General features: G+C 42.5%; 1 protein-coding gene across 1 annotated transcript in view; it reads left to right on the forward strand.

Moving 5' to 3' along the window:
* The window catches only part of DMD (dystrophin), a 3,443,536-nt gene that overhangs the window by 1,158,305 nt on the left and 2,259,903 nt on the right, over nucleotides 1–25,328 (forward strand). Inside the window, 1 exon segment of the mRNA XM_040424996.1 lies at nucleotides 9,136–9,315. Coding sequence (XP_040280930.1) covers nucleotides 9,136–9,315 — 180 coding nt within the window.

Here is a 25,328-nt window from a genome sequence, read left to right on the forward strand (position 1 = left end):
CCCAAACTTTTACGTAAATGTTCGGGTTCGGGTCCAGGTGCCGAAAACCCTAAAGTTCGGTACGAAACCGAATTTTACAGTTCGGGTTCGCTCAACTCTAGTTGTAAACTGCTGTACGGGCACACAGCAGGGCGCAGAAAGAAAGGAATGCCATATGGTTTTTGGAAGGCAGATTTCACTGGGATAATTTTAAGCTGCCATGTCACATTCGAAGACTCTCTGATGCACCCCTAGAGTGTCAGAGATGAATACCCCGTGTGTGAATGGCAGTTTAGAGGTGAGATAGGCAGACCTATATATTAGGTAGAGCCCAGACAGGCAGGTGTTTATTTTGCTTAGTGATGAGAGGCAGGGGCTATATTCGAATTCGCAATATTTCATGAATATTTTGTAGAACATTCATCATATATTCGCAAATTTGAAATTCGAGATTATTTCATTGAATGTGAAAAATCAGCAATGTAAAAATCGCGTAATTCGAATTTGTAACGCAAAATACAGGTGTGGGTCACTTTGGATACATTTTTCAAGCTGCTAGAAGTTTCATGAGTTTCTCCTGAGACTGGAGAAAATGGTTGGCATGGCAGAACATTACAATAGCTTTATATGCAGATAGAGTCAAGTGCTCCAATATATTCGATTGCGCTAATTGGCAGTGATTAGAATATTTTTTCGCACTATGTGCAACTTCGCATTTTAGCAGGTCTGACTACAGATTACTGATTGGTGCACTAAGTATTGTTGTGAACTTGATATTGCTTCCTTCTCTTTGGCCCACAAGCAAGAAGCAGAGAGGATGGAAAAAAAAGGCCAAATATTCGATATAACGAATACATAGCACTATATTCTAAATATTTGCGAATTCTCAAAGTGGCGATATTCGCAATAAAAATTTGCTATTCGTGACTATATAACTGGGTGATCATTTGTATTACTGAAGTGCCAAAATAAAGCACCATTTGGTCTTTAACTGCTAAAGGCATATTTGAATTTGGACATTGCATACAGTACTGCATACCTCTTACATACAATGAAGTTTCCTCTGATTTAGAAATTCTCCTTCCTCATCTTCTCCATTCACATCGGACCGCCACTTCTCGTATCTGCAGGGTTTGCCACACATCTTGCGTAGATTCCTTGCTTTACTATCATCCTCACCCCCCTAGTGCCCCAAAATTATTATCCTGCTGCTATATCCAATACTGTGTCCACTGTACTCCCCAATACAGATGGCCTTGCGGTTCGCCCAGCCGTCGGTTCACGGCGAACTTTGCGCGTTCGCGATTCGCCGAACATGCGAACATATGGCGATATTCGCGACTGACATACTATTTTACATTGTAAAGAACTTTGACCCATGACACATCCATCAGGTGGTCCAGGACAGCCAATTGAAAAGTTTCAGCACATGGACATACCCCCTACCTTATAAATAGACCTGATCTGGCCGCCATTTTACATTCAGTCTTTTGTCAGTGTAGGTAGAGGTTGCTGTGTGGAGCAGAGACAGGCTGTTAGGGACACAAATCGCTAGCTAATATGTCCACATAAGTACTTTTAAGGACTGGTATAGGTGTACTATTGATAGGTGTGCAGTACAGAGGGGTGTAATACACTTATAATATACTTTCTAACATAGAAAGCATATTATAGTGGATTTGTATTATGCAGCAGTGGTGAGCGGTTATGCAGCGATACTGCAACTACACAGAGTGACAAACGCAAATACAAAAAATTATTATAACTGGTGGGATATACGAGTTGCCCCCCCAAAAAATCTGATGGTAGCGGGGTGTTATATACCAATAATATACTTTCTATATAGTGCATTTGGGTACTGCAGCATTTGTTTGCTGTTTTGCTGCGCTCCCTCTGCTACACACAGTGACAAATGGTATTGGAAAAAATTATTATAACTGGTGTGATATACCAGTCCCCCCCAAAACAAGTGATTGAAGCGGGGTGTTATATACCAATATACTTTCTTTATAGTGTATTTGAGTACTGCAGCATTTATTTGCTGTTTTGCTGCGTTCCCTCTGCTACACACAGTGAAAAATGGTATTGGAAAAAATAATTATAACTGGTGTGATATACCAGTCCCCCCCAAAACAAGTGATAGACGCGGGGTGTATATACTGATATACTTTCTTCATAGTGTATTTGGTTACTGCAGCATTTGTTTGCTGTTTTGCTGCATTCCCTCTGCTACACACAGTGACAAACGGTATTGGAAAAAATATACCAGTCTCCCAAAACAACTGATTGAAGCGGGGTGTTATATACCTTCTTCCACAAATACCGCTCTTCAATAGAGACTTTTGTCACAGGGTTATTTAAAAAATGACAGGCAGAGGAAGAGGCAGGCCCTTCCGCAGGGGTGGTAGGGGTCGGGCAGAAGCACCAGGCCAGAGCCTAAGTGGGAAGTTGCCAAAGGTGCGTGTCATTACGTCAAAGGACGCACCAGACTTAGTTGAGTGGCTCACTCAGCCTTCCGCTTCTGCACCCTCCTCATCCTCTCTATCTGCACCCTCTTCACTCTCTGCTGTGTGAACCCCCAATGACACCACCACCAACACCATATCCCCTCCGCTCGAGTCAGAGGAATTATTTTCCGATCCATTCCAAGACATTTCCGATGCACAGCCATTCTTGGCATCGGATCAGGAAGAGGAGGTAGCAACGGCCACCACCCAGTAGTCTGATGACAGTACCCAGATCATCCCAAGGAGGTTAGTCCCCGCTGTTGCTGCCTACTCCAAGATCTCTGTTAGTGGTGGGGAAGGTGACGATGATGACGTGTCGATGAACGTCACGAGGGTGCCCACAAGAGAGGAAGAGAAGGGGAGTTCAGAGGGAGAGATGGAGCAGCAGATAGGGAGGAGAAGCAGGCAGAACTTACATTGCACAGGAGGCAAAAAGCATACTGCAAATGTATCAGGAGCGAGCCATCTACTATGCATGGTCACATCTGGCGCTCCCAGGATGCCGGCACATAGCTCCGCAGTGTGGGCTTTTTTTAACGTGTCCGCTGCTGACAATAGTGTTGCCATCTGCAGCCTTTGCTGTCAACACATAAGTCGCGGTAAGCCAAACACTCACCTTGGGACGACCACGTTAAGAAGGCACCTGCCCTCCCATCACCGAGCCCAGTGGGAGCAACGTCGTCAGAACCCACAAAGCCACACTCCCTGCGCTCCACGTCCTGCCTCTTCTTCTCCTCTCTCCTCCCAATTGTCCTCTACTCCATCTTCCACCGTGCCATCCTCGCGTTTATCTGGAAAAAGGCAGGCTTCCGTGGCCCAAATGTTTGAGCGTAAAAAGATGATGACGCCGGATAACCCTCTTGCCCAATGGCTGACCGCTGGCTTTTCGGAACTGCTAGCTCGCCAACTACTGCCATATAAACTGGTGGACTCGGAGGCCTTTAGAAAATTTGTGGCCATTGGAACACCGCAATGGAAGGTCCCTGGAAGGAAATATTTCTCCCAGTAGGTCATCACAGAGCTATATGGCCACGTTCAATGACAAGTGAATGTATCTCTGGCACACCATGTCGGTGCCAAGATACATCTGACCACAGACAGGTGGTCTAGCAAACACGGGCAGGTAAGGTACATAACTTTTACTGCCCACTGGGTAAATCTTCTGACGGCCGTCAAGCATGCAACCCGTGGCACCCGTATAGATTTGGTGTTACTGCCGCGGATTGCATGCAGGCCTGCCTCTTCTTCTCCTCCTCCTACTCCATCCTCCCTCTCCTCCTCGGCTGACTCCTCCTTTTCTGCTACTACCGTCTTTTCTGCTCCCCAGAACCTATTTGACGTGCCAGGTGAGACGTTGCCATGCTGTGCTGCCTCTGTTGTGCCTGGAAGCCAAGAGCCACACCAGTCCTGCACTCCTTTCAGCTTTGCGGTCACAGGCAGATCAGTGGCTAACCCCACTCAATTTGACAGTTGGTAAAGTGATGTGCGACATCGGTGCCAATCTGCTGAGCACACTGAAACAGGGCAAAATGACACACGTGCCGTGCATGGCACATGTCCTGAACTTAGTCGTGCAGCGATTCGTTGCCAAATACCCCGGGGTCCAGGACATCTTGCGGCAGGCCAGGAAAATCTCTGGCCATTTCAGAAGATCTTACACGGCCTTGGCTCGCCTTGCCGACATTCGGCGGCGACACAACCTGCCCATCAGATGTCTGATTTGTGACTGCCCGACACGATGGAACTCCACCTTGTATATGCTTGATAGGCTGCTCCAGCAGAAACGTGCAGTTAACGACAACCTGTACAAATTCTGCTGTAGGACAGGTTCTGGGGAGCTTGTTTTTTTTTCACCATGCCAGTGGCTGCTCATGCGCGATGCATTCATACTTCTGCGACCATTTGCTTAGATCACCAAACTGGTCAGTCGCAGCCAGGGCGTCCTCAGTGACATCATACCTTACGCCTTCTTTCTGGAGCGTGCATTGCATCGTGTCATTGATCAAGCCGTCGAGGAGCAGGAGCTGGAAGATGAGGAAGTCGCAATGCTGGATGAATTCCCAGGGGGGGCTACTACATCTGAGACAAGTCAACAACAGGAGTCTGAAGAGGAGACAGAGGAGGATGGTGCCGGGACGGAGGAGGAGCCAGAAGAGCATGCCTTAAACGTTTCTGGGATCCCTAGTGTTGTCAGTGGATGGGGGGAGGAGAACGAGGATGACATTATCCTGGATGATGAGCAGGATCCAGGCCACTCCACCGCTTCCAGTTTAGTGCCAGTGTTTTATACAGGGGCCTTCATGTGCCAGTATTTTAAGAAGGACCCCCGTAAAAAAATCATAAAGGGCAAGGACCAGTACTGGGTGGCAATGTACTTAGACCCCCGGTACAAACATAAAATGGCAGAAATGTTACCACCATCACAGAGGGCTGTCAGATTGCAGTACTTCCAGGCCTTGCTTCGAGAAATGCTGCATTCTGCTTTCGTGGGAGCTGGCAGAGGAATTTCCACTCACAGAGAAACAGTTGCGGGTACCAATCCAACAGCTCATGCAAGAAGAGGGCGGTTTGAAGATGTGTTGGTCACTTCGGATACGAGATCATTCTTGAGGCCAACCCATTGACAGCCGTCCTCCAGATCCAGCCTCAGACTGACAGGTGTCCAACTACATTGGGTTAACGGCCAATGTCGACGCTCTGAGAAGCGATCAACCCCTGGACTACTGGGTGTGCAGGCTTGACCTGTGGCCAGAGCTGGCACAATTTGCCATGGTACTGTTGGCTTGCCCCTCGTCCAGTGTCCTGTCCGAAAGTCTCAAAATAAATGAGGCATGGATCTCGGAGGAATTCAACACATGTGACGAGTCGACCATGTTTGATTGACATTCCTCATGACAGCCCACAAATATCCGCCACCACCCAGAACAAATCATGGTCCCTGTCTTACATAAATACAGCGGCATAAAAGGCCTTTTATGTCCGTTGAATGCCTAATTTTTGAGGCCTATACTGGCCGACAGTGACATATTTATCCTGTGAGCGCCTAATGTACCTCCAGCTACAGAATCCTAAGTTCTTTGCTGTTAGGTGAACGGCTATTGGCTAATTTTTGGGGCCTGTACTGGCCGACAGTTACATTTTTTTCCTGTGACCGCCTAATGTACCTCCAGCCACAGATTCCCAAATTCTTCGCTGTAAAGGTGAATGCCTATTGGCTAAGTTTTGGGGCCTGTACTGGCCGACAGTTACATTTTTATCCTGTGACCACCTAATGTACCTCCAGCCACAGATTCCAAAGTTCTTTGCTGTCAGTTAATACCTATTGGCTAATTTTTGGGGCCTGTACTGGCCGACAGTTACATTTTTATCCTGTGACCGCCTAATGTACCTCCAGCCACAGTTTACCAAATTCTTTGCTGTCAGGTGAATGCCTATTGGCAAATTTTTGGGGTCTGTACTGGCCGACAGTTAGATTTTTATCCTGTGACCCCCTAATGTACCTCCAGCTAAAGAATCCAAAGTTCTTTGCTGTCAGGTAATGCCTATTGGCTAATTTTTGGGGCCTGTACTGGCCGACAGTTACATTTTTATCTTGTAACCACCTAATGTACCTCCAGCCACAGAATCCTACAAAGTTGTGTGCTGTCAGGTGAATGTCTATTGGCAAATTTTTGGGGCCTGTACTGGAGTGGCAAGTTTTCACACCAATCACTAATATCTCATGAGACCTTATAAAATGTGAAGTTGTTTGTACCGCCAAAAAATAAATCGTATCATTAGCGATTTTCGCAATGGTGCTTTTTTTAAACACTCGATCTGCGATCTGCATATACAGTGATTGTTACAACATGCATGTAAAATGTAATCAAATACATTGCTTTAATGTCAAATGACTTACAGTGATCAGAAATTCGTCCTCAATGTTGTGAAAATTGTTGCCAACCATCTTTTCTGATCGCATCCAACTTTGGTCTGGTGGAAACATGGTTGCTGTAGTAGGCCGCGCATATTTTGCGCATCCGCATAGGCGAAAATTACATTGCCGATATTTTGCATTGAAAAAAATAATGAATGGAGATTGCAAATTCGAATAATACATCTGGTATGTCACTCTCCATGTTGTGGGGCGATTTGTGCACTTCTTGCAATCATTTGGTGGCTGCAAATATGAGCTGAAGGTTTTTCAGGTTCGCCTGCCATTAAAGTGAATGGGGCCCGCAGCGAACTTGTGGTTCGCGAACATTTGATCGCATTTGCGCAATCGCGTTTGCGAACCATCGCAGCCGATGTTCGTCCATCACTACTCCCCAATACCCCAAATATTATACTTATAAAATAACAGTGCCTTAAAGGGAACCTGTCATCGGGATTTTGGGTATAGAGCTGAGGACATGGGTTGCTAGATCGCCGTTAGCACATCTGCAATACCCAGTCCCCATAGCTCTGTGTGCTTTTATTGTGTAAAAAAAACTATTTGATACATATGCAAATTAACATAAAAGAGTCATATCTTACTTGTGTGACCAGAGAAGAGTCATATTTTCAATCTCTGACTCATCTTAGGTTAATTTGCATATGTATCAAATCGGTTTTTTACACAATAAAAGCACAAAGAGCTATGGGGACTGGGTATTGTGGATGTGCTAGCGGCCATCTAGCAACCCATGTCCTCAGCTCTATACCCAAAATCCCGGTGACAGGTTCCCTTTAAAGATAGTACCCAAAGTGTTCTCAAACGTCCCACCAATAGTGGTCATTTTTCTCATTAGTAATAGTGCCCCTTACAATGTCCTTAATAGTGATAATACTCCCTAGTAGTAGCAAAGGCCTCCATATTGTACCCAATAATAATACTGCCCATAATTCCCCAATAGTAATAATGTCCCACAGTGCCTCAGTAGTGATAATTAAGTTATAATGCCCACTTCTATTGTCACCAATATTTATAATGGTCCACTTGTAGTGCCACCAGTATTTATAATGGCCCCCTGTGGTATTTATAATGCACCATGACCCCTAGTATGTTTAATGCCCCCCAATAGCGCTTCTAGTATTTATAATTGCCACCTTGCAGTGCCTCAGTAATTATACCTTTTATAATACTCTTATTATTAAATTTAACTTACTGTGTTTACCTTACACTATGTACTGTAGTTTGAGGCTAAGGAGACAATTTACACAAGTTGAAAATAATAGGTAGCACATGTAAAAAACACTAAATATACTCTTTATAAACTCTTCAAAAGAAACAATAATATTAATTTAATAAAAACAGTAAGTTTTCCTTAGCTGTCTTATTTTATTCTTTTTCAGCACTACTAACTATAGAAGATCTTCAAAGTAAATCTCCAATTGTTCCCACCATGCAGTTTCCGATTTCTTGGAAGATGAATTTCATAATATATTTTTATATGTCTTGGTTTCTCATACAGAGCTCCAAATCCCATTGATAGACAAAGATTAAAGGGGTTCTACACCTTTTTATTACTGATGATCTATCCAAAGGATAAATCATAAACATCTGATCTGCAGGGGTCCGACAACCGGGACATCTGCTGATCAACTTTTTGAAAAAGGCAGCAATGCTCTCTGTAGCGCTGCAGCCTTATCGCTGTTTCTTGCAGGTCCAGTGACATCACGATTATTATCACTGGCCTGGGCATGGCTCAACCCCGTTCACTGACTGGTGAAGGAGTCAGTCAGCATATTATGCTTTAAACCTGTATATGTATGGTTTCATAAAAAATGAGAAAAAGATAATACATTGCTTGAAAAAAATGGTTGAATAATGGTTGAATATTCATCTTAAAATGGTTCCCTTCAGGGTTGTCTCACTTTAGAATGTGGCATTTATCATGTAGAGAAAGTTAATGCAGGACACTTTCTAATATATAGTTATTATCCATATTGTTTCCTTTGCTAGCTGAATTCAGTTTTCCATCACATTATACACTGTTTGTTTCCATGGTTACAACCACCCAGCAATCCAGCAGCAGTGGCTGTGCTTGCACACTATAGGAAAAAGCACTAGCCTATGTGAGCTCCCGCGGTCCCGGCTAACAGAGAAGCCAGCACTTTCCGTAACCATGAAAATGATCACAGTATAATGTGATAGAAAAATGAATCCAGCCAGCGAAGGAGGCGATATGGATAATACCAATACATTGGTAAAAGCCTTGTATTAACTTCCTCCACATAATAAATGTTATTTGCTGAAGTGACACAACCCCTTAAATTTAAAATCAATTAATTGAATTTAAAGTAGTGTCTAACCAGATATACTTGATCCTCCTATATTTCCGCTTATTCTAGCAAGTATGATCTGTTGTTTTCACAGTTGTCTATATACGTTTCAGATGCTGCAATTGATAAAGCTCCACTGTACAATAAGCTAACTATAAAAAAATTAAAATGAACTCCCATGGGGGAAAAAAAATTAATAAACTCGACTGGATTGTTTCAAAGCCATTGATTGCTGCTAAAATCAACAAAAAAATGAAATTCTAGGCAGGATTGCTTGCCTAACATCAATGAAATTAGCATCCCCCCCCCCCCCCCCCGCTATTTTGGAATAAAATATTTTCAAGCTTAAAAATAAAGTAATAAAATAATTAAACTTATGTTATAATAATGAAATCTTTTTTGACAGATCTTGAAAGGAGAAATAGAAATTAAAAAGAAGTCAATGGAAACACTGTACTCTCTAAGTCAGGATCTCCTTTACGCTTTGAAAAATACAGCAGTATCTCAGAAACATGATGCAAGGTTAGACGACTTTGCTAAGAGGTGGGATAATCTTGTACAGAAGCTGGAGAACAGTACCAGGCAGGTTTGTATATTTTTGTATGTACAGTAGTTGATTTAGATAGTTTGCGGAAACCTGATCAAATTTTTTATAGTAGAATAGGCCTATCATAAAGGTATATGTAGTTGTATACATGTTTGGAAGATTTTCGGGGTAAAAGTGCCTTGGAAAATATATCCTCTTTTGACTCAAGACCAGGTGATCCCTCCTTCCTTTGTTGGGTTATATTCATCTGAATCTTCTTCCTATTTTAGAATCTGCTAGAAATAAGCTGAGAGGGTGGAGGGGTCTTCTGATCTTAATCAAGAAAAGAGCTATGGTTCTAAAGATGATAAATCTTTCCCAGGTCCTTTTTCTGCTTAATACCCCTATTTTGATCCCAGATTTTATATCTATGTCATTAGAAGGTATCCTATATGATTTCTTATTGGTAAGATAGAAGACAAGTTTTAAACATGAGGGGGTGGCGATTTTAGAGAGAATTTTTTGGTGGCAGAGTTTCAGCATCTAGCTGGGTGGAGGGCGGGATTTATAAAATTGTTTATGTAGCTGTTTGGAATTCCGTCAGGTCTCCTGTTATAATATTTGCTCTTTTTTAGATGGAGGGCTTATTACTGAGCACTTTGGGGGAGATTTATCAAAACTGAGGTAAAAGAAAACTGGATAAGCTGCCCATATGAACCAATAAAATTCCACCTTTTATTTTTCAGAGGTACTGTGAAAATTGAAAGGAGGAATCAGATTTTTTGCCATGGGCAACTAAGCCAGTATTCCTTTACACCACTTTTGACAAATCATCCCCTTTAAATCTTATCCAACATTCTATATGATATAGCAAGTGTAGGATTATACAAAGAAGTGATATGTTTTTTTTTTCTATTTAGATTTTGAAAGGAAAGAGGTTTGGATTGGAGTGCTCTGATATATTTGAGCACTTAGTGAAGTGTGGGACTATCAAGGGACATTGTCTAAACTGCATAGGATTTTGATTTACTTTAAGAAATGGGATGCACAAATTGATATTTTTCTTTAAACACATTGGGGGAGATTTATCAAAATTAGTGCCAAGGAAAACTGGCTTAGTTACCCCTAGCAACAAAACAGATTCCAACTTTCATTTTACAATGCTTTATTTGGAAAATTGAAAGGGGCAAGATGATTGTTATGGGCAACTGAGCCAATTGTCCTTTGTGCTAGCTTTGATAAGTCTCACCCACTGAGTATTAATATGCACCAATTTGCTCAGCTATACACACTGCATATGATCTACTATGTTCATAACATGCTGTCATGATCAGACATATTGTCACAGAAAAATGCCTGAGATTCGCCAATAGGGGAGCAGATATGATTCATATGCTTTGGCACTGCCTAAAACTGGTTCGCTACTGGGAAGACATAAACCATATTCTGCAAGATATTTTTCAGATACAGTATTCATGTGACAAACCACTGGGATGTCTGACATTAAATATAACTTTTATTCAAACCAGTAATAAGAAAAAAAAGCAATAGACAAAATATGAATGGTGCAGCAGGGGTCATGTAAAGATAAGATAGCAACGGGAACATAGAGCTTCACTATTTCTCATAGATCTCTCTAGCAGCCGTAATAGTGAAACAGAGCACTTATTTGGTTCACAGACTGTAATGAATGCAGATCACCAGTAGCTTGATTTATACAAAGCTTTGCTATTATTACCCTCTCTGCATTAGTTATTTAATGGAAATACAAACTATAATCTACTCCTGTGAGTTCCCTCATGGTTTGTCATTCATTTGTGTATATTCTTCTTCCCATTTTAGTTTTCTGATGAACTGTAGTGATGAACAGCAGGGGCAATATTCAAATTTGCAATATTTCACAAATATCATATATTCGTGAATTTGTCTGTTTTATGTAGCCATATGAACACGCAATAAACATTATAGTTTGGATAATATATTCCTTCATGAAGAGATGTTTAGATAAAACCTAAAGGAGAAGAACGTGATTTTCTGAAAGGCGCTAACAGAGGATAAATAAATACTACTATTAGTATCTTTACTGCTAAGGCTCTTTATTTATTTATTTAATCTTTAAAAGAGAGATTTGTATGAAAAACTTAATGGGTGTTATAAATTAGATTTGTGTTGTGCTCAATTTTTATTTTGCACAGAAATATTGTAGGAGGAGTAATTTCTACAGCCATAAATGAGACCTTAGGCCACTTTGGTGGGCCCCCTTTGGAGAGTAGGTCTGTGTCTGTTTGGATGCTCCACTTTCTCTAGATAAGGTTCCCTCTTGTCAGTTGCCTGATCATATTATTTATTTATTGATTATTTGCTCTTTGCTGTTCTTTCGCGTGTATTTGAAAGATGAGGAATTAATATGGCTGAAGATATGAACACTATGTTTGGTTTCTGATTCCATGTTCTCTTTGTTCTTTATTACAGTTAAGGTATGAATACATTTGTATTTATTTTTGTTTGTGTGTATGACCTCATCGAAAAGCCTTGCTTTATTGTCATTTGTTTTCAGATTGTATTTGATATTCCTTGACCTTTGCATGACTTAATAGTCTATAATTTATACAAAAAATTTAAAAAGATTTCAATAAAAATAGTTTTGAAGAAAATAGAGAAAGGCTACAATAAAAGTAGAAACATCAATATTCCTTGCATAAATTGAATCTGTCACTAGGATCTTGGACTATTATCTGCAGTAATACGTACATGAGTAGGTTTACTTTCTATTTTTGGACTCCTTATTTCAGTACTACTTATGTACTACTTATGTTTTATTACTGATACTAGTCTAAAATTATGGTGACAGATTTTGTTTATTCATAATGGCAATATAATGCTCTGTACTACACCTAAAAAAAAACACTATACAAAACAAAAAACGGTGTGGGCAAAACTTGCATCATTTTTGATGATGAGGTATGTATTACAATTTCAAATTTATATTTTCTTTGCTATGTGAATGGGATTTTGGAAAATCCTATTCACATTTATATTAAATTTTTACTTGCAAAAACATGCAATATGCTAATAAACCTTTATCTCTGTCATCACACATTGCTCTTATAAAACTTAATAATCACCATTTCCACAAAGTAGTGGCAAATAAAGTCAAAACTTGCAGATTTCCAGCTAGAATCCCATATACAGTTTTTCAGCCAACAGTAAATGCAAAATGAAGGAAAAACAATCTCCTTTGTTTTGGAACAACTTTCGAGTTTTGCTCGCAAAACTACATCAAAACTTGACAAAACTATATGATTTCAACATTTACAAAAGAGGTTTTTTTAAGCGCCAGATACCTCTTTGTTGGTGGCACTGGAACAGTACAGAAGTTTGATCATACTGGCCGTGTGCAGTGACGTCATCACTTTTTGGCGGATTTTCTTCAATCAAGACAGGAGCGGATGGCATCTTTGTGATCAAGTGGATAAGGTGAGTATAATTTTTTTACTTTTAGTCACCATTTTAGGAAAAATTGATGCATTACCACGAAGCACGATGAAATTTGGCTTTGTGGCGAATGCACTTCGGATACTTTGATTCGCTCAACAGTATTTGTAGCAAATCAAATTTCTTGACGAAATTCGGCAAAGCTGCCTAATCAAATTTTCCAATACTTTACTCATCTCTAGTGACAAACATTGTGAAGTTACTAGAGGGGAGGCATGGTAGGCATTGCTGGATTGCAAGAGGGAGAGAATTAGAAAGGCACTGCTGTGACTGCTAGGGTAAAGGGACAGACAGTAAATTACTACAAGGTTAGCGGTGAATCAGGGTTCCACGTGGGAGAGGGAGCGTGAGAAAGAGAGACCACATCCAAGGGAGATCAATGGATGAAATTTAATTGTGATTGAGCGGAAATGTGGGAGAAGCTATTAAAACGGAAGAATTGAAGCAAAGAAGGGGGCGCGCTGCAATTACCCACTCCCGACTCGGGGAGGTAGTGACGATAAATACCAATACAGGACTCTTAAGATGCCCTGTTATTGGAATGATTAATTAAAAATTATAGGGAATGTCACTGGGGTATTTGGGATTTGGAAACGTTAGACGCTCTGTTGACCCTAGATAACTTCCGCCTGATCGCACGTCTCCGTGATGTCCACGATCCATTTGGATATCTTCTCTTTCAACTTTCAATGTTCTTTTCTGAGCCTACCATGTTGATTACGGTTATTGGCGAATCAGGGTTCCACGCTGGAGAGGGAGCATGAGAAAGGGAGACCACATCCAAGGGAGGTCAATGGCTGCAATGTGATCGAGCTGAAATGTGGGACAAATTTTTAAAGCAAAAAGATCAAAAAAAGAAAGGGCCAATTAAAGACGAATTTTACTAATTTAATTCTCTGTCACCTATGCAGAGCAGGGGTTTATTCACAGCAAAAATGGTAAAATATCACCCAAGAATGTAACTGAAAAATTAATGAAATTTTTTTACCTGTCTACTAGATATAGCAGTGGTATATCACACCCAAAAATTGGTGAATTACACCCAAAAATGTAACAGACAAATTAGTGAAATGTTTTTACCTGTCTACTAGGTACAGCCGGGGTATATAACACCCAAAAATTGGTGAATTTCACCCGAATATGTAACAGACAAATTAGTGAAATGTTACCTGTCTACTAGGTAGAGCAGGAGTAGATCACATCCAAAAATTGGTGAATTACACCTGAATATGTAACAGACAAATTAGCGAAATGTTACCTGTCTACTAGGTAGAGCAGGGGTATATCACACCCAAAAATTGGTGAATTTCACCAGAAAATGTAACAGACAAATTAGTGAAATGTTTTTACCTGTCTACTAGGTACAGCCGGGGTATATCACACCCAAAAATTGACATAAAATAAAATACGTACAAATAAAAAATAAAAAACTTGATTTATGAGGTGGAGGTCCATATGGAGTAGGAGTTTGAGCAGGCGGTGGACGTAGCGGTGTAGGTGGAAGCGGCGGTGGATGAGGACGAGGTAGCCAACACTGGTTTTTGGTTTTATTTATTAATTTTTTTATTTTATTTGGGTACACTTCAAAAGAGTGCGAAATATCCAAAAAACAACAATGAGCAATTGCGCTGTAGTATAACAATGGCTGGTTAAGGCCGGTATACATGTCTATTCTGCACAAGGTACGGACAAGTCCTGTGGGATCCATGCCTGGTTCATTTTAATGAACGTGAGCTTGTCCACATTGGCTGTGGACAGGCGGCAGCAATTGTCTGTGATAACGCCCCCTGCCAATCTAAACACACGTTCAGACAATACACTGGCTGCAGGGCCGGCCAGCACCTCCAAGGCATAAAGGGCAAGCTCAGGCCATGTGCCCAATTTGGAGACCCAGAATTTGAAGGGGGCAGACCCGTCATTCAGTACGTGTAGGCGTGTGCACACGTAGTGTTCCACCATGTTGGTGAAATGCTGCCTCCTGCTAAGACGATCCATATCAGCTGGTGGTGCTGGTTGTTGTGGCGTGCTGACAAAGCTTTTCCACATTTCGGCCATGCTAACCCTGCCTTCTGAGGTCCTGGTGGTGCCCCAGCTGTGTTGGCAACCTCTTCCTCCTCCTCCTCTGCCTTCGCCTTGTGCTTCCACTGTGCCCCCAATGTCAAGTGGGAATGCCACCAGCAGCGCATCTACCAGCGTGCGCTTGTACTTGCTCATCTTACGATCACGCTCCAGTGACGGAATTAAGGACAGTACGTTGTCCTTGTAATCGGGATCCAGCAGCGTGGCCTCCCAGTAATCAGCACAAGTTAGAATGTGGGCAACTTGGCGGTCGTTGCGGAGACACTGCAGCATGTAATCGCTCATGTGTGCCAGGCTGCCCAGAGGCAACGAAAAGCTGTCCTCTGTGGGAGGTGTATCATCTGTGTCCTCTGTATCCCCCCAGCCACGCACCAGTGATGGCCATGAGCTGGTTTGGGTGCCACCCTGCTGTGAACATGGTTCCTCCTCCTCCATTTCCTCCTCCTCATCCTCCACCTTGTCATCTTCCAGAACTGTGCCCTGGCTGGACAATTGTGTACCTGGCATTTGTGGGTGAAGGAACCCGACCTCGGAGCCACTTGTTAATGACTGGCCGGAAACCCTATGAAATGATCCCTCTTCCTCCTCCTCTTGTGGCACATCCTCTTCCATCATCGCCAGCAGCGTTTTTCAAGGAGGCACAGAAGTGGGATAGTAACGCTGAGATTGGCGTTATCGGCACTGGCCATGTTGGTGGAGTACTCGAAACAGCGCAACAAGGAACACAGGTCTTGCATGGAGGCCCAGTCTTTAGTGGTGAAGTGGTGCTGTTCCGCAGCGCGACTCACCTGTGCGTGCTGCAGCTGAAACTCCACTATTGCTTGCTGGCCAGCATGTGCAAGGTGGAGTTCCACCTTGTGGGCACGTCGCATATGAGGCGGTGAGCCGGAAGGCCGAAGTTACGCTGCAGTGCTGACAGGCAAGCAGCAGGGTGAGAATGCTGAAAGCTCGCACAGATGGCCCACACTTTATGCAGCAGCTCTGACATATCGGGGAATTTTTAAGGAATCTCTTCACCACCAAATTCAGCAAATGTGCCAAGCAAGGGATGTACGTCAAACCGGCTAGTGCCAGAGCAGCTACGAGATTTCGCCTATTATCGCACACCACCAGTCCTTGAGGCTCACTGGCACCAACCACTCATAGGTCTGTTGTTCAAGGCCCGTCCACAGCTCCTGTGCGGTGTGGGGTTTGTCCCCTAAACTGATAAGTTTTAAAACTGCCTGCTGTTGTTTACCCCTGGCTGTGCTGAAGTTGGTGGTGAAGGTGTTACGCTGATGGGATGAGGAGCCGGTAGAGGATGAGGAGGTCGAGTAGGAAGAGGGAGCAACAGGAGGCAAACTGAAGCACCCTGCAATCCTCGTGGTGGAAGGACATGCGCCAAACTGCTATCCGCCTCAGGCCCAACTGCCACTGCATCTACCCAGTGTGCTGTTATGGAGATATAACGTCCCTGACCGTGTCTACTCCACGTATCGGTAGTTAGGTGGACCTTGCCACAGATGACGTTGCGCAGTGCACACTGATTTGGTCCCCCACTTGGTTGTGCAGGGAAGGGATGGAACACCTGGAAAAGTAGTGGCTGCTGGGCACGACGTACTGTGGGACAGCCACCACTATAAGCTTTTAAAACTCTCCGTCTTCACCAGACGGAATGACAGCATTTTAAAGGACAATCATTTTGAAATGCTGGCATTCAGGGCCAGGGATCGCAGGTGGGTAGGGGGGTACTTCCTCTTCCGCTCCAGTGTTTGGGAGATGGAGAGCTAAACGCTTCCGTGGGACATTGCGGAGAATCTTGGTGACCCAGGTGGTGGTGTTGCTGGCAGATCCTCTGTTTGCGGGGTGGCAGGTGGCACTGTCACTCCAGAGGTGGATGAAGAGGCCGAGACTGCAGCAGAAGAGGAAGCAGGAGGAGCCAGAGACCTTTCTTGGTTTTTTAGGTGTCTACTCCTCTTCAGCTCGTGCTTTGCACTTAGATGCCTGGTCATGCAGGTTGTGCTCAGGTTGAGAACATTTATGCCTCGCTTTAGGCTCTGATTGAAAACCACTTGTGTCTTATCGTCAGCACATTGTCTGAAGAACTGCTACGCCAGGGAACTCCTTGGGGCTGGATTTGGTGTGCTCAGTCCCTTGCTGCGGTGGGCAGTAGCAGGCGTACTGTCTAGGGGACGGCCGCTCCGCTTTTGCACCCTGCTCCCTCTTCTGCTGTGCTGGTGGCTCTGTGCGACCACCGCATCTTCCTCCGAACTACACAGGTCACTCGCATGACCTTGATTCTATGTGGGGTCGAGGACCTCATCATCCTCCACATCATCTTCCACCCAGTCTTCACCCCTGCCTTCCTTGTCGGTCTGCACACTTTCGAAAGCCACAGCAGTTGGCACATGTGTTTCGTCATCATCCGAGACGTCCTGCGGTGGTCCTTCCATGTATTCATCTTGAAACATAAGTGGTTGGGCATCGGTGCACTCAATATCTTCCACTTCTGGGGTAGGGCCAGGTGGATGTTCCTGGGAAACCCTGCTAGCAAAGTCATCAAAAGCAGAAGAGACTGCTGCATGACTTGGGGCTCAGACTGCTTGGCTGATTTGCAAGGGGGTGAAAGACTGATGGACATCGGCTGCAGGTGCCAACTCTGATTTTTCAGCTGGAGACTGGGTGGGAGACAATGTAAAGGAACTGGAGGCACTGTCCGCAACCCAATCTACTATCGCCTGTACTTGTTCTGGCCTCACCATTCGTAGAGCCGCATTAGGCCTGACCAAATACCACTGAAGGTTCTGTCGCCTACTTGCACCTGAGGAAGGTGTTTCACTTTTGCATGTAGCTGGCACAGATCGACCATGTCCTCTCCCTGCAACAGGAGCTCCACCAGCAGCACCGCGACTGGCGCCACATCCCTTATTTGACGCTATTATATTTCTCAAATTTAGGATCTTGCCCAAAATGGGTGTTTTTTTTAGAGCAGAATAGAACAAGAGTATCTAAAGGGTATATCTCACAATGACAGATGCAGCAAAGGCTGCAAAAATTAAGATTTTTGCCCTAAATGGGTGTTGTTTTTTTTATTAATAGCAGAATAGCACAACAGTATCTAAAGGGTGTATCTCACAATGACAGGGGGCAAAAATCTTAAAAAATTAAGATTTTTGCCCCAAAGTTGTGTTTTTTGAATAACAGAATATGACAGCAGTATCTAAAGCGTGTATCTCACACGTACAGATGCAGACAAGGCCACAAATTAAGTATTTAGCACAAAATGTGTTTTTTTTAATACCATAATAGCCCAGCAATATCTAAAGCGTGTATCTCACACGTACAGATGCAGCAAGGGCTGTAAAATTGAGTATTTTGCCCAAAAAGGGTGTTTTTTACAACCCTGAAAATTAAAGCTGTATTTCTAGCTTAAATTGCACACTGACTAATGCGGCAGAGGCCCCAGATGGAGGGTATTGCCAAAAATTTGTGTTTTTTAAAACCCAGAAAATTATAGAAGTATTTCAAGCTTGTGTTTAACAATCACAGATGCAGCAAAGGCTGCAATATTAAGTACTTTGCCCCAAAAGGGGTGTTTTTTCTTTTACTAACAGAATATGACAGCAGTATATAACGCTTGAATTTCACACGTACAGATGCAGCAAGGGCTGTAAAATTGTGTATTTTGCCCAAAAAAGGTGTTTTTTTAAAACCCTGAAAATTATAACTATTTCTAGCTTAAATTGCACACTGACTAATGCAGCAGAGGCACTAGATGGAGGCTATTGCCAAAAATGGGTGTGTTTTAAAACCCAGAAAATGATTGAAGTATTTCAAGCTTGTTTTTAACAATCACAGATGCAGCAAAGTCTGCAATATTAAGTACTTTTACGTTTTTTTTTACTAACAGAATAGCAGAATTAGCAGTATCTAACGCTTGAATTTCACACTGACAGATGCAGCAAGGGCTGTAAATTTTAGTATTTTGCCCAAAAAGGGTGTTTTTTAAAACCCAGAAAATTATTGCTGTATTTCTATCTTAAATTGCACACTGACAAATGCTGCAAAGGCACCAGATGTAGGATATTGCCAAAAATGGGTGTATTTTTTTAAACCCAGGTTATTATTGCAGTATTTCAAGCTTGGATTTTAATGTCACAAAAGCACATATGCTGTGCTGGTGCACTGAGCTTGCATAAAATGGCCGCCGCTGCCCACCTAACTAACAGACTGATAAAAGTTATTTTTCTGTGTCACTGGGCTCAGGGCAGGGTAAAAAGATTGTGCACTGCACACACAAAACTAAATCTAGGTAGATCGCTGAGTTAACAAGCACTTCTGATTAAAGATTCTTTCCTATTCTCTCCCTCACAGCAGCAGCAGCATCCTCTCCTTTCACAAGTAACAGCAGAGTGACGTGCAGTGCTACCTGACTCCAGCTTATATAGAGGCTGGGTCTCATGCTGCACTGGCCCATCACAACCATGCCATTAGTAGGCATGGCTGTGATGGCTTCTAAGGGCACATAGTAAAACGCTTGTTGATTGGCGGCTCTGCAGCCTTTCAAAAAGAGCCATTAACTCACCAAACACCGAACCCAAACTTTTACTGAAATGTTCGGGTTCAGGTCCGGGGTCCAAAAATCCTAAAGTTCGATACAAACCTAACTACTAGCACATGGATAAAAAAAATTAAGTATGTATGTTTAAATTGGTGCATAGAGGTGGGGACACTTGGAACTTTGGGGATAATATGTTATTACTGTTGACAGGACAGGAAACATTACTAATGTTATTTATTTATTTTTAGAATAAAGGTGTAGGACCTAACAATCTGTATGCAATGTGTTGTGCATTTAATTATAGGCTAAACATTTGAATATTTAGTTTTTAATATACAGTATCTCACAAAATTGACTACACCCCTCTCATTTTTGTAAATATTTTATTATATCTTTTTATGGAGATATATATTTTACTGAAAATATTACACTTTGATACAGTGAAAGTAGTCTATCTACAGCTTGTATAACAGTCTAAATAACAAAATAACATAACAAACAGCCATTAATGTCTAAACCGCTGTCAACAAAAGTGAGTACACCCCTAAGTGAAAATGGCCAAATTGTGCCCATGGTGTCAATATTTTTTGTGGCCACCATTATTTTCCAGCACTGCCTTAAATCTCTTGGGCATGGAGTTCACTATGGCTTTACAAATTGTCACAGGAATCCTCTTCCACTCCTCCATGACGACATCATGGACCTGGTGGATGTTAGAGACCATGTACTCCTCTGCCTTCTGTTTGAGGATGCCCCAAGGATGCTCAGTAGGGTTTAGGTCTGGAGACATGCTTGGCCAGTCCAGCACCTTTACCCTAGCAGTGTGTTTGGGGTCGTTATCATTTTGGAATACCCCCTGCGACCCAGTTTCAGAAGGGAGGGAATCATATAAAATGTGCACGTTCTCTCATCAAAAGCCCAACCTGGGTTTCGCCTCCGCTTCGTCAGGAGCACCTGTGGACTCATCCAGATTGCTTATTTTTCAAGTTAATGTGGGCATTACCACGACCTCGATTCACATGATTATAACATAGCAAAATTCCCCATTCCCCATATCAGTTATAAAATTATAATACAAACATATTCACATATATAATAACACATAATGCATTACAAAAATGTTTTTTTGTTTGATCTCATGGTACATGTTGGCATTCATGGTTCCCTCAATGAACTGTAGCTCCCCACAGCCAGCAGTACTCATGCAGCTCCAAATCATGATGCTCCTACCACCATACTTGACTGTAAGCAAGACACACTTGCCTTTGCAATGCTCACCTGGTTTCTGCCACACATGTTAGACACCATTTGAACCAAATAAATTTATATTGGTTTCATAAGACCACAGGACATGGTTCCAGTAATCAATAGCCTTAGTCTGCTTGTCTTCAGCAATCTTTAGAAGAGCATTCCTTCTGGAATGACAGCCATGCAGACCAATTTGATGCAGTGTGCGGCGTATGGTATGAGCACTGACAGTCTGACCCCTACCTCTTTAACCTCTGCAGCAATGCTGGCAGCACTCATACGTCTATGACACTGAGTAAGTGCACTCAACTTCTTTGATCGACCATGGCTAATTGGGCACAATTTAGCTATTTTCACTTAGGGGTGTACTCACTTTTGTCACCAGTGGTTTAGACATTATTGGCTATGTGTTATGTTATTTTGAGGGCACACCAATTTTACACTTTTATACAAGCTGTACACTGACTGCTTTATATTGTATCAAAGTGTCATGTACTGTATTCAGTGTTGTCCCATGAAAAGATATAATAAAATATTTATAAAAATGTGAAGGGTGTACTCACTTTTGTGAGATACCGTAGTAATTTACTAAGGATAAATTGCAATGTAGACTGGAATATGCATATTATGCTTAAAACACATGGTTCTGTTTTTATTAAGAAGCTCCTACACATAACAAGGTGTCTGATATTTTCACTTCCTATGCACTATGCTGTTGATTTATCCTTTTAGTGCAATAAAAAAAAACTGAGAAGTTAGATTATTGAATCATGTCTCTTTACATAGTAATAGCCTCTTAAATTGCTTACCACAAGCCCTTGTATTTCTCTTTTTGAACAATGTATTTGTAGAAATTTGTCTCAAATGTCACTTCAGGATTTCATTAAAAAGGCAATTTCTGATAAAATGTTTCCATTCACTAACGTGTTACTTAGCTCACTGTCACTCTCACAATTAATTATAACCCACATTACGTTCACTTTATTGCATTCTGTGAAGCAGTACTTTTGTGCTATAGTATGCTGAAATACGGTAGGAGTAGTTTAATGTTGTGGAAAACCTTGATGTGCCTAGTTACGTATACCAATATGTTTTGTTTGCCATTAAATATATTCTAAAGAGAATATACAAAAAACATCAGTAAAGTAAATTTGAAAACAGTGTTTGTCCATCAAGATAAAAATGGGTGGACATGCATCAGCTATGTCTGCCCACTTAGTTTTTGCAGTGCCACAACCGATACATGTGTGTACTTGCACTTAGTGCACAGATCCAACTATGTCTAAAGATTGAAAGCACTGGCCAGAAAACCATAGCAAGTAGCATTTTTCTGTTCAATGCTGTTTGACATCTGGCAATACAATCTGGCAATGCATCGGATATACAGTATATTACTGAATTATCAATTATTATACAAAACTATGGGATCAAGCCAAGCTTTAGTTTCTCTCTGGTGTTTTTTTTTTTTACTACAATGGAGAGAAACTAAGCAGGATCATTAGACATATGTGAAAGGGCCTCAAGTACTCTATAAAAAAAAAGACTGTTGCCTAAGCCCTATACATTGATAAACAGGATCCTGTCAATTACTACAGACAGAGAGAGGGGGAGAGTTCTCCTTATGAATAAAGTCTAGAGTATTTTTTAAAGGACATTGCCATCATTTCATCATAATGTTAATAACTAGAGATGAGCAAATTTTGTAAAAATGTGATTCGCCAGTTCGTCAAATTTTTGGAAAAAATTTGGTTTGATCAGAATAGATTTGCGGCACATTTCATAAAGAAAAGTCTATTTCCTGGCTGCAAAGAGCCTTTATAGTTCCACATAGATGTCTACAGAAACTGTTTCTATTAAAACGCTTATACAAGTAGAGCCCCCTGACAGAGTGGATTATTTTCACCTTCCTCTGGTCCATCAGAACAATAACCCGCAAAAAACGGATCTGCCTTTACTCGGTCAGCATTTGGTCAGTAATCCATCAGTATTGCTAATGCCAAAAAAACAGGAGTTGATCCAAAACAGAGATGACACGTGAATGGAATATTTACATGTCTTCTGTGTTTTGCACCCACTCCTGCTTTTGGGTACCAAATCATAAGCCAATTCTGATGGGACCATACAGGCCTTACACAGACAGGATCCATTGTGCGTGTCATTTTTCCTTCCTTCTGACAGATCAGAAGAAGGGTCAAATAAATGATGATGTCAGCCAAGCCAAAAAGGCTAACTAATGGCCCAGTCATGAAGTGGAAAGGGTGGGAACAGGATGAGAAGTCCAAAGAATGGCCCTATTACATAGTGGTGAGGTGAAAGCAGCATGAGGATACCACAGAGTGGCCCAATGACAGAGTGTGGAGGTGGTGGCAGCATCAGGAGGCCACAGAGTGGCAAGGTGACATATTGTGGAGGTAGCAGTAGCATCAGGAGACCACAGAGTGGCAAGGTGACAGTGTGGAGGTGGCAACAGATAAAGAAGCCACGGCACTTCAATGGATCGATTTCAATTCCTTTATTTCACCTTTTGTAGCGCCGTTTCGACCAGACGGTCTTTATCAAGCACAATACAACAATAGCACAGTGAACATTTAAATACTTCCCCTTGGCCTTGCATTGGTTACTGCTTGGCCCTACCAATTAACTCCCTGTGTACATCCTACAATTCTCCAAGCATATACCCTCATTAACTTTTATACTTAGATCCTTGCCTACCGTGCCTCCATGCTGTAGGAGCCTCCATCGGACCTGCATCTCTCTAGTGTACTTGCACGCTGTATACTTCATCACCGGCGTCCCTCAATTCAAACTGTGCTTGCGCCAATATCGTCACTTCCGCCCTTCTGATTCTTCTTCCGCCAGGTCTAGTCCTATTGTCATGCACCGGTATTCCCGATCACATGACCAGGTTTTTTCAGTGACGCACTGCCACCTGACCATAAATTGCTATGCTACAGGACGCTGAACACTGGCGATGTGACATTCTTAAGTGGCCTCTGGATGGGATCCCTCAGAAACATAATGAGGGCGGTCCGCAGCATACCAGAAAGATGTCATTTATTACCATATGTTTTAATTATATGTTTCTACAACTTAGGGATCACTGGTGTCATTAAGGGTCCATTTTTAAATTTTTATCATAATCCATTTACCAGAGTGAATTTCATGGTGTTAATTAAATGCCTGTTTAGCTTATCCTCCACCATTCATCACATGGCTGGTGTATAGACCATATGCACAAGGGGGGTCAGCCCCCAGTCCACATGATCATCCAGTCCTATATTAACATTCATTCTTGGGGGATTAGGGGGAATGGAGGTGGCAGCAGCAGCATGAGGAGGACACAGAGTGGCAAGGTGACATATTGTTAAGGTAGCAGCAGCATCAGGACACCACAGAGTGGCAAGGTGACAGAAGTAAAGATCCGGAAGGCCTAGTATGTGTCACCTTAGCACATGCACAAGTACTGCAAGCAGACACATAGTCCTCAACACACTTACGCAACCCTGGCCAACAGAATCTACGAAAGATGAGATCGACAGTGGATCTGCTCCCAGGGTGTCCTGTGAGAACCATACAGTGATGTTCCTTAAACACCTTGTGATGTAATTCAGAAGGAACAAACAACTTCCCCGGAGGACAAGAATCCGCTGCATCTCCGTGGGCCTCCAACACCTCTGCCTCAAGGTCGGGATATAGGGCTGATATAACTACCCCTTCAGACAATATCGGACCAGGATCTTCTGAATCCCCCATCCCCCCCCAGGAAAGCTGCATGACAAAGCATCAGCCTTGAAGTTCCTAACCCCAGGGGGATAGGTGACGATGAAATTAAATCTGGTAAAACACAATGACCATCTGGCCTGCCTTGGGTTCAGTTGTTTAGCCGACTCCAGGTAAGCCAGATTTTTGTGATCAGTAAGCACAGTAATGGTATGAATTGCTCCTTCCAACCAATGACACCACTCCTCAAAAGCCAACTTAATGGCCAGCAACTCTTTATTACCCACGTCATAATTCCTTTCTGAAGCCAAGAGTTTCTTAGAGAAGAATGCACATGGGCGCCATTTACTTGGTGAAGGACCCTGCAACAAGAATGCTTTTACCTCTACCTCGGATGCGTCAACTTCCACAATGAATGGCTGTGACACATCGAGTTGCACCAGTATAGGAGCAGAAGCAAAACATTCCTTCACCGCAGAAAAAGCTTGTAATGCTGCATCAGACCAGACTGACACATCCAAACCTTTTCTAGTCATGTCTGTTAAAAGTTTAACCACAGACGAGTAGTTCAAAATTAATTTACAGTAGTAGTTGGTGAACCCCAAAAACAGCATATGCGCTTTCAGATGTTTGGGTCGATCCTAATTGATGTCACAGTCTCTCCCGTGACAAAGGTCAGAAGATCTAATAGACTGGCTGCGTGTGATGTGATCTGACAGCCTCTTTAATTTCACTTGTTTCTGTGTTGTTGTTGGGTATGACCACACCTCTTCTCTCAGGTGTAGCTTAAGTGGTCATTCCAACTCCTCTATTTAGTCTGGTCTCACCCATCATGCCATGCGGTTGATAGCTCCTTCCTGGTTGTGGAAGTGCTGTGTTGCTTCTCCTTTTGAGTTCCTTCGGAGTACTTGGGAGTTAAGTGTCTTTTTCTTGTTTGTTGTATTCCCCTGGTATTTGGTATTATGCCTAAGGGAGTCTCCTGTTTGTTCAG

The sequence above is a fragment of the Bufo bufo genome, chromosome 3 (assembly GCF_905171765.1).
Source record: "Bufo bufo chromosome 3, aBufBuf1.1, whole genome shotgun sequence".
In the NCBI taxonomy this organism is placed as follows: Eukaryota; Metazoa; Chordata; class Amphibia; order Anura; family Bufonidae; genus Bufo; species Bufo bufo.